At 38.6% G+C, this 11,546-nt stretch overlaps 1 protein-coding gene across 1 annotated transcript; it reads left to right on the top strand.

The window, feature by feature from the left end:
- The first annotated feature begins 4,352 nt into the window (after window positions 1-4,352).
- Window positions 4,353-10,178, top strand: LOC139147690 (brevican core protein-like). Its single transcript, XM_070718853.1, has 5 exons — window positions 4,353-4,505; window positions 6,246-6,330; window positions 6,729-7,010; window positions 8,488-8,772; window positions 9,628-10,178. Exons 1-5 carry the CDS (start codon window positions 4,449-4,451, stop codon window positions 9,636-9,638), a joined length of 720 nt encoding a protein of 239 aa, XP_070574954.1. The 5' UTR covers window positions 4,353-4,448; the 3' UTR covers window positions 9,639-10,178.
- Window positions 10,179-11,546: the final 1,368 nt, after the last annotated feature.

Below are 11,546 nucleotides of genomic sequence, written 5' to 3'. Positions count from 1 at the left end.
ATTCTGCTGTAATAAAAAATAAAATAATAAAATCCTGAAACCATAATAAAGAAAAACAATATTGGCACGGGGCACATATTTCGTGTGCGGTACCAGAACTCAACTACTAGTAACGGCTCCCACGCAGTACAAACTTCCCCTTCATCGTGACAAATGTGCCACAAATAACGATAATTAAAAAAATCATTTGAACTATGGTGGAGGAATACTGGCCACTTGGAACGTTAAAGTTTGTTTATATTCAAGTGTAGATTTTGCAAACCCTGTGCTTGCAAGACAGGTTGGTATTCTCCAAACATAATAGACGACATTGTTCTCTTTAAAGCATCTCACCTTAAGGGGTTTCGCTTTGAGGGGAAGGAGGGGATGACATGGATTTACATTTCTAGCAAGTCACCTTTAGCGATCGAAGACCTCTAACAGGAAAAAATTATCAAATAGAAAAAATGCCGCCAAAATATGTGCGAAAATGAGTTCATGAATGAATTTAGGTCAACCTCACCCCTGGTATACGAAATATTTTCGCATTTTGAAATTATGCGACAATCTGAGACGCCCCTGAAGTGTGTCATTTCATGCTCGGTGTAAGCGGATGTCCGCCTCATGATCCCAACAAAAACCCCCTATGTCATAGCCAGGCTACGAGCATCACCCGTTTCATATTTTCTTAGTTTCAAAAGTAGTTGGGTTAAGCGGTCAAAACACATAAAACTAGCAGATCTAACATAAAACATAATTTATAGTTTGTTTGTACAGTACGCGTTTTCTCGCAGCAATGTGACTGGCTGAAAGAATGTATGTGAATTTTCATTTACAAACAATTAGATTTCTTGCGTTTAATCTATAAACAGCGTTGATAGATTTTCGAAATAACCGTTGTTCAAAATTTATTTTCAATTTATAATTCAATGCTCTCCTGTATATCTACAAGCATATTCAAACTATGGAGTTTAGAGAGAAACGTTGACATTTTTGCCGAAATCAAACTCTTCCTAAACCAACCTTGCCCAAAACTGACATCATTAAATCACCGATTCTTTAATAATACAGTAGCCTGTTTCTCTACTGTATATGCCTAAACCTACTTCACGCCATATTCGGAAGTGTCTACAGTTGGAGATACTAAGCTTATTAGCTGTATTGGCATGGAATGCGGAGCGAGCATAAATGAGTTGAGTTCTACCATAGACCCTCTAGGGGCTATGGTTCTACGCATGTTCTTTCGGCGATTCCAATCCCTTGTGTGCCCACTATATAGCCTACACCAATACATTATCGGACGCAAACTCATGAAAGATGGATTAGCTATAACATGTTGGCATTTTGGTCATTTTGGTAAGAATTTTACAAGAATCGGTGTTGAACTCCCTTTAATCAACCAAAAGCGGCTTTGCCTGAAGTAGGTTTAGCTTATTCGAATGAGGGATAGATTTCTGACTGATTTGGGTTAGGCTGAGTTAGGTCTGTTCGACTCTGCACTAATCACAACATGGCTGCCAGGGATAGAATGGCCTTACGCCAAGTGCAGTATGAATTCATGATTGCAGCGAGGTTTAGAAGTGATCGCCTGTAAAATGCTTGTTTATTGACTGTTAACAGTCGTACTTACAGTAAATTGCACTTGATTGGTGTTGTAAAGCAGTAGAGCGGAAATTGTTCAAACCGCAAACTGTAAACGTCGGTACTCGCATTCATACTGGAATGTGTATGCGTGGTTATAATATGTTATTTTCTTTGCGATAGCGGGGTATAAAAAACTTTTGCGGGATAAGAGGCATTTTGTGTCGGCAAGAAAGCAATGTGTATATGTGAGTAAATTCGGATGTTATTTTAATAGAGCATTTACTTTGGCAATTTGAACCCAACGGATTAATAATCTGCAATTGCCACCGGAAGCGACAAGTATAGGGAGCGACCGACGGAAGCTACCTTAGATGGTAAGTACACTGTCAGCAGACAGTGGTCAGTTTGCAGGTCGCTTTACTATGTGTGTTCGGCAAAATTATATACTGTGATCATCACTTTCATATATTGGCATAATATATCAGGTCATGACCCAGTCCCGCACAAGCACTAAAAGCAGGTCTACATACGAAAACTGGCGCTACGAATGAACGGCAGTTATTAAAAACTTTCTCGTTAAAATGATACAGAGGCTTAAAATTTGAAATTTGAAATCGAAAGCTTTGCTTTAACAACATTAAACCATTCACGGAAAAGTCGGCAACAACAATGCATGTGCCATAATTGGTCAATGATATGTTTCACTTTCACTCAACGTTTGGAATAGATTGGAAATCCCCCTCCCCTATTTTAGATCCATGGGCATGGTAGATGTCAAAGGGAATTAATCTTTCTCGGAATTTACCGACAGGAGTGGTAAATGACATAATAGTATATCACATGTCAAAGCTTTCAGAAAACGCATTTCCTGTCCTGAATATCAGTAAAAGTGTAACTCAAATTTCAAAATCAGGTCTTGCGACATAAATGAAGCTGACCAAGCTTTGATTAGCTAAAGCTTTCACTGATACCGTTCCTTCTTATCACATTATTTTACCAAAGAACTCTTATTTATTTTCTTCTCTGTCGTAAATTATCCCATACCTGTTTTGGTTTGCCAGACGAGATCAAACTTTACGTCTTGAGGCTACCCTGTATAACTAATTATACCTAGAATACTTTTAGGGGGGTCATGGGGATTAATTTCTGGTTAAAATTTGTCTGTTGACTGTTCCAGCCTACGATATAAACAGTATACGATGTTTTTTCCTATCTCTCTCTATGGTGTTCCCTTATATCTGTGCCATATACTAAAAGAGAAATGATTTCCCTTGTATGACTTAGCGTTTTGAGCAACAAATCCTCGCAACATTAGCTGTCAATTAAGACTATCATTGTGAAATTCTGAACCAACTTCCGGTTGTATTTCAGTTCCGATTTAATGTGATCGACCAAAACTTTTAGCTCCCACTAAGGGACCGTCTCAGATTGTCACACACGAAACTTCATAAGTGCGAAATGTTCATGTCTGCCTGAGAGTACAATGTTGCATTTTGCTATAGCTACTAAAGACGTATTCCCCTTGCCACATACAATTAAAGTAATCGATCAGATTTGAGTACTAACAGGGCATTTTACCGCATAAAAGTTTCATTTTATTTTACTTTCCCTTCTTGCATCTCTTGTGCTGTTCTTTGTCTTTGTGAACACGCAATTTGTACTATATAGGGGCGGTAAATAAAGGGGCCCAGGCATGTTTAATCATATTAAAACGACTATGACCTGGTGCATAAGAAGTGAGAATAAAGACATCTAGTGGTTAGACGCCTACAAATAGCACATTTAAAAAATGATACTTTTTGTCTTTGTTTAATTTCATGAATGAAAGGTTTAGGATACCATGTTACTATCGGTGAATTGTGTTTGGGGCACAAACGAGCTAAAAACAGTTACATATTTGTTGTCAGGAGTGTGCAGTTTCTTTAATTTAAACTAAACACACGAAAACTTGTGATCACAAAATAAAAGTGCGAAAGTGAAGTTCACTAATGGAATGGAGGTCAAACCCCTCCCCCCTAAACGAATGAATTTCCGTTTTCGAATTTCTGCGACAATCTGAGACGGTCAATAAGGACAGTTACAAAGTAGGACAAATCAGTCAACAAGTTGGCAGAGCTAGATTTAGGAGAAGAATCCAGCTATCCGCTATCTAATTACAGATTGTGGCGTGATACGTTATTGTGTATTAATGCCAAGTATCAACGAATCGTCAGCTGCAAAGACCGTCATCGGTAAACTTGGCATCCTCTCTTGGCTTTTCAAGGGAAAATTTCCTCAACTTCGCTATATCTAATTAGTCACATTTTGCCTTGTTAACGAGATAGAAGCCGATATATATATATGTTATCTGTAGTCATATATATGTTATCTGTAGAGTATATATCATCCCATCGGAAAAGACAGTGTAAAATAGATGGCAGCGGTTTGCAAAATAATTCGAACATTATGGGTTAAATTTAGCTTTTCAAAGTGTTTTAGTGCAGAATGTGTACATTAGGCCACGCGAAATAAGCTAATCTTGTCTTTATTTCAGGCAAAGTATGAGCAACCCTAAAATACCATAGGGGCGTAACCGTTTGACGTAAGATGAAAGTGCTCTGTAATATTTCGTCAGACCATATTCCACGTGATCAAAACGACGGCTCTCGAAGCTGTACCGGACACCAGCAGCCCCAATTTAATACAAATAAGGGATATGCGTGGGCGATTTATGGCTTTGGAGCATTTACTGCTGTTTTCTGCCTGTGGTATAGGATTACACCATCCCTGTCACATGTTTTCTCCGAATGTCTTTTTCCGCTGGCCGCTGAACTACATAAAAGTGCGATGGTTTTTCCAGAAGTTACATTTTGGTTACGATAGTCACCCACCGAGACGAGTTTGCCATGGCGTCCTACATCCGTTGTGCCCTGCTTATGTTGGTGGTGATCCAGTGTGTACTAGTAAGTGGAATGGGTTTTTCATTCACTGCGCATGCTGCACCGACTGGGGACACGGGCAATAGGATCGCACTTAGCGCTTTGACTCACTTACACGTCTTTCAGGTTCGTTTCCTTCTCGTCCTCAGTAGCGGAGAGAGTGAGTCAGTCCGTCGTGCACTTAGCCATCGATGTACACTAATTGTATTGTAGTCATACAATTTTATGTTATAAACTATATTGTTTCCATTCGGCTTTGGTAACTTCGATTGAGGATTAATAACGCAACTCAATAGTTTCCTCAAAGCACAAAATGCTTCCATATCTCTCTAGCGTCTTCGAATTTGATCATGAAGGGAGGGCCGCTAAACATATCAAACCTTAAAGTTAGTCTAGTAATTCCGTTGTTGTATTACCGGTATGCTCCGCGGAATAAAGTGTTGATAATTTTATTAATGAATACATATTTGATGTTAGAAAAACAAAAACGTTTCACGTGATCTAATTAATCTAGTCTTTGTTATGCGCATGTCCGATAATGAGTCACGATTCTTTGCAGCAATCTAGCTGTTTCACATCATATTTTGACTGATTTGTCTTCGAGACGATGGTAGACGTATTTCTAACTATTACACCTCTGAGAAGAAGCTTAGTTTATAATTTGAAATTGGAAATTGTACCAGATGAGTCTCACTTCTCCTCAAATTTTAAGTAATCTGGCACATGAGGTAATCAAAAATAGTATGTGTACATCGTTTATAAGTGTCTACAGTCCGAATGTGTAGACGAGGTTGGAAGTCCCGGCATTCAATACAAAGATTGGTATAAGTATTGCAATATTAGAGCGTTGTAATATTCTGTACAATAAGGGAGGTTTAATTACACGTAATTACGTTCCATCAGTGCACGTAGCAAATTTGTCACATGATAACAGGACGTGGCGTACGTGTGTAGCAAAGACGGTCGGGACGTCAAACGACACTTCAACACGTAGTCGTAATTACGTGTACGTTATATTTTCCGTGAATTTAGACATGCAAATTCGTAAAGTGTCATTGTAAATAAGCAAATTTCTTTGATATCAAAATATTCGTAGACTTTGTATCAAAGAAGTAACAGTACAACTTGTCATTGCCATGATTTCAAGACATGAACGAAATGTTGTAGTCTCATATATCTTACGCCTTGACAAAGATTTCTTTATACACCATGGATAATCGGCCTTTTTATAAGCACATAAGCTGTAATTTGTGGCAAGTTTTTCAGTATTCTGCTTCTGTATATCAACTACCGTGTCTGACCCTAATCCGCTTGTCATGCTGAATTTTCAGGTATTCTTTTTGTCAACACAGTTTATGTGTGTGTAGAGATCATTGTTTATTGTTCACAAATGAATTCTAGTCCGGACTTAAGAATACAATTTTCAACAATAACAGTGGAGATTATACTCATATAGGTTGTGTTGATATGCTAAATACTTGGCATTACATTACAGTTTAAGGAGTCTGTGCAGAAAGTGTAGGGAAACCACAAAACAAAAGTTCTGAAAAAATATCCAAAAGATACAGCTTATGGAGCTTTAATTCGTGGGTAGAACGATGAATGGGAATGGTCCTCACACAGAGAAATTATTTCTTCAGATTTTATACCCTGCATATGTCCTAAAATTTGATTAATTTTGATTACGATCTCATCGGCAATCTTTAACCTAACCACTTACCTTTTGAACAGAGAATAAGCTCGTTCTTACTTACTTTAATTCAGGTCCTTGTAGATGGATATCCGTATCGCCACAGGAATCACCATCAGAATCACAATGGCAGACATCAGCCCCTAACCAAAAGTGCTGGTAAGTTTAGAAAATTAATGTCTCCACAGTCGTCGGTCATTCATCATCAAATACCCCGAGTATGGCGCGCTTGCATTGTGACGCCATGGGGTTATTTCGTAGAACGGTGTGGAGTGTGTTCGTAGAGTATTCTGAAATTAGATCAAGTGAAAAACCCGAACGCAGGATGAATTATGAATCTTTAGCTTTTACTTCCGCCTTTGTAAGAAGTGAAACAGAAAACGCTAATTATAAATGTCATATTATTTGACTTAGTTTTATAAGTCCGAGGTGAAATATTGCATATTCTGTGAAACCTCGGTTTTGTATACCGTAAATTTTGTTGAGATCGACATTGTAACCATGTTTTAACTTTCAGTTTCATTCATTCTGGAATGATTGTTATATATTTTTTACAGATGTGTTCTACGTTGACGGCTGTGCCGGACGTAAGTCATTGGACTACGTAGATGCCATGGCCGAGTGTAAGCTCAGATACGGCGCTACAATTGCCAGCTACAAGCAATTGCACCGATCTTTGAGTCAAGGCTACCAAAAGTGTTCCCCAGGTTGGCTGAGTTTGGGTACCGTGGCGTATCCCATGCAGCAGAGATGCTTACTTTGCGGCAACCGAGTTGGGATTGTTTCGTTGGGTTTCAGAGATATCAGGGAAAAATATGGTGTCTTCTGCTACCCTAATAGTGAGTATTTTTATAATTTTGTTGTTGTGTTAGCACAATACTGCACAATACCGACATGCTTTATTTCTTAAATGTCAATCGCTTAACATTTTTAACACCTGAGTTTATAGTAAGACGGTTAAAGCAGTGTATTTCGCATGGCAAACAAATCACGCTCATTGCCTTTACGGGACACGGCTTATTCCTACACCCGTGTATTTCTTCTACCGTGTGCAAATTTGAGTTACTAATGTGCCAATGTTACACCATAGAAGATGCTCTGGTCATATGTGCAGTCTGCAGTTTCAACTTCCGACTACTTATTTCGGCAATTAATCGATTTTTGGAAGTCAAGATTTCGTCGTTGGACTTTTACACTTTCAAATTCATCGAAGAGTTTTAGTGATTCACGGTCACTTATTGAAGTCACGTTTATCGAGTCCACTTTTTGAGATCTTTCGAATACACCATAAACAGAGCCTTGATTCAAAATGAAATGTTACTCTTAAAATTTGGCAAACGTTAAAGAATTCACACGCGCGCGCATTCGGCGAGAGCAAAAATCCTTTTCTGACGTTCCATGCCAGAAATTCAATAGACTGTTATGATCTAATAGCAACAAATCACACCCCCCCCCCCCCCCCAGCGACGGCATACCACGAGATTTTGACCAGTTCACTTCATATATGCTCTCGCTATCGCTGGGTGTGCTTTATTACATAAATATATACGGCATAAATATCACATATAATAATTCGTTCTGCCTGCGTATAAAGTATCAGGTTATCGACCTAGTGTCACGCAAAATAGATTATTACACCTCACGTATTATTCGGGTACTATGATTGGCTGAGCCTCACTCACGTGATATAGAACAAAACGTGATAGAACATGGCTTAGGCGATATAACCCTGTCGCGTGCGCTGATACAGCCCTGTCGCGTGCAGTGATATAGCCCGCTACAACGTTCTAGAATACCGCGCGTCCTTTCTGCGCGTACCACATCATCGCGTACATTTGCTTGGTATTTTCTGTAAAGCAATGGCTTTTGAAAAGGTACAAGAAATTAGCTCGACCTGAAGTATATGACGACGTTTAGTACATTAAATGAGAAAAACTTGAACAACGCTGTCTTCGTTTTTAGACGTTAATTCAACTTCATGTAGCATTGCGATCGAGCAACAAATAGAACGTTTCACTGTGGCGAGTCTCGGTCGACACTTGACTGCATTCTGAGCAGTTTCGAAAACAAGTGTTTGTTCGGTGTAATAAAATTAATAACACACGCTAGCACGGGCAAGATCACGATTTGTTGCCTGCCCTCGGGCTGGTGCTTATGACGGTAATATTGATGATGCCCGAGCCGAATGAGCACCATCCCTCGGGCGGGCAATAAATCATGATCTTGCCCTTGCTGGCGTGTGTTATTATTTAACTATTCACTGATATTATGCCAAGCTACACACATTAATTTGGTTTTTCTTGTGTGTGTTTTCAGATAGAAAAGTCTACTTCGTGCAAGCCTGTAACGGTACCCCGACGTACGCCACAGCTAAAGCTGAGTGTGTTAGGCAAGGCAACTCTATCGCCACCTACGACCAACTTGAGGAAGAATGGCGAAATGGCTATCAGCATTGTAAACCTGGTTGGTTAGCAGGTGGACGTGTTGGGTACCCTGCGCATGACCGATCTGCAGAATGTGGCGATGAACCAGGCGTAGTTGAACTTCAAGTCGGTATTGAAGACCTAGGTGAACGTTATGGCGTCTACTGTTATCGTTCAGGTACGACAGGCCAAACGTCAATTTAATCAGTTTGATTTCCTTTAAAACTTACAAAAGTGTTTATCTGCATATCGTATCATATCCATCCCTGGCTATTTTAGATTCTGAATAACAGAGAACGGGTTAAAAGCAAAACAAAAAAATTAACAAGGCCAAAAAACCAATAACAGTAACCCAAGCCCCCCAAAAACGACACGGCAATACAACAAACATTGCATGGGTATATCTCATACACTGCCAACGGAGCAAACAATAACAGCATTACTGTTGTCAGTTTTCCTCCTAGACGCCACATACGTACGTCAATTTCTGTTTTCTTCAGAAAAGTGCTCATCGCAAAACGTCCGAAACTGCCTCAATCCCTTACATGGAAAATGCACATTCATAAATACAAATATATGATTTTTATTTCTTTCCGACATGATTGTTGATTGTCACGAAAGTGCAATAGTTGCACTTTTATCTTTTGAAAGGTCCATTCGCAAACTAAAGCTTGGCTATAGATCTCCTTTTGAGAAACTTTGTAAATAGCCGGAGTTCAAATCTTGAGCCCGGACGTTGAAGGCGCACCAGCTAATCTGGGATCTAAACCACCTCAGAAGATTTACAAAAGCAATACAGTGCGCCCTCAACCACTTTCAGAGTACTCATGGCAAACCAAGAACACTCTGCCAGGTATCGGGAGTGTGACAACCCAAAGACAAAACAACAACATCGACATCCATAAGAGTGACAGCAACAATGAGCTGTAACAGTAATTTGAACAGTAATATCGTGAATTGAAAATAAAGGAATATGTAACGTATAATGGTGATTTTTTTGGTGACCTAGTTCCTATTTTATTTTACATAACAGATGATCGGTGAATGGTTCCACTGTGAAAAGGAAGTGCAGCTACGGTGCTACAACGCAAAAATGAACTAGTACTTCATGTATATTATCCTGGCCTTACCAATATTCTAAATTATGATTAATGGAAATAGAGGGCAAATTATGCTTTATTTATATAGTGCACACCTGTCTTTCTGTCAATAAATTTATCTGCCTTTAAAATGATGTTGTCTTTAAACGTCATTATGATTGAGTCAAATAAAAGATAAGACACGAAACTCTGGTTTTCCTTCTTATGTAAGTACTGTGCCAACTGCAGAAACTCCCTCTCGATTAGTGGGTATAACGTACGATGACGTCATGACAAAGTACTCTGAAAATGAAGGAGATATAGCCCAGTTTCGTCCCCTTTCATGACGTCATTGAGTGAAAGGTTAAATCTGACTTGATGCATTGGAAGCCAGAACTCAAGAATGTCATTGACCTCAACAATTCTGAGAATTTGAAAAGCAATTTAAAAGTAGTTTTAGAATTTTAAATAAACTCCCATACAATATTGGCTTGATGATGATTGTATACTTGATCTATTGTCTTTTGACTTGGAATTATTTTAGGGTTCAACTTGCATGTGAGATCGTCATCAGACACGGCTTTGAAATTAAAACACGTGTAGTACACTTAATAGTGTCGTAGGAACATTTAAGAGGAGATAAGAAAGCTCCTTGGATATCATTTAAGCATCATTTCACAACTTATTTGCATAATAATGAGACGGAATGTACAATAGCTTTGTTTTCTGTCAGAGAAATTCTAAATAATTGTTTGACTGCTTGCTTAAAAGCAAAAAAAGATAACCCTGAACGAGCTGGTTAATAACATTTTCATTACAATTATGGAGATAATCATCCAGGGTGTATAAATTCATTAGTTTAAATGCGATCACTCATTGAACAGAAATTGGAGAATGGCATAGGAAAAATTTAATTGGATTGCCTTTAGCGCATTTTATTAATACGAGTGGGGCGAAGACTTTCATTCTGCATGAACCCGCTCATGCGTAGATACACAGTGTGCATACATACATACATACATACATACATACATACATACATACATACATACATACATACACACACACACACACACACACACACACACACATACATACATACATACATACATACATACATACATACATACATACATACATACATACATACATACATACATACATACATACATACATACATACAACATACATACATACATACATACATACATATTGACAGAAAAACAGACTTAGAGAGATAGACAGGCAGACAGGTTTATCGAGTTAAAAAAATATATGAATTATATCAAACCAAAATAGACAACTTTGAATACTTTATGTCGAAGGTCATTCTATTCTACTTTGAGTTGCGTTGCATTATGTAGACTTATCATGTACACTGGTCTACAAGAAAAGAAACAATATGGTCATTTTTCCCTGTAGCTTCCAAAATGAGTTCCTATAGGCAATGCTGAGAGAGAAAAAAAACACCAAATCGGAAAATCCTGCAAACCATTGTACGTTGTACACTCCGCCTCGTTTCAATCGGTTCTTCTTTTCAAAGTTTGCCACCAGACATATCTTTCTTATTACCTCATTAGATCAAATTCCAACCAATGTTTGCCACGAGACATATCTTTCTTATTACCTCAATAGATCAAATTCCAACTAATCCCACACGTGTACCTCTCTTTTGTCACCTCATTAGGTCAAGGTCCGGCCAGTCTTATGCGGGTACTGGTCTGTGCCCGTATGTAGACTCAATCGATGAGAGTATATTGAATGAAGCCTACGTATGTCATGACTCTCATAATCTTCTTTTTATTTGAGTGCCGGGTGATCGTCTGAAAACTGCAATTAGGGAGGGACATTTAACAAAGCTTTTCTCCGGAAA

This window comes from Ptychodera flava, chromosome 2, assembly GCF_041260155.1.
Source record: "Ptychodera flava strain L36383 chromosome 2, AS_Pfla_20210202, whole genome shotgun sequence".
Classification (NCBI taxonomy): domain Eukaryota; kingdom Metazoa; phylum Hemichordata; class Enteropneusta; family Ptychoderidae; genus Ptychodera; species Ptychodera flava.
This window is presented reverse-complemented; position numbering and strand designations above follow the sequence as displayed.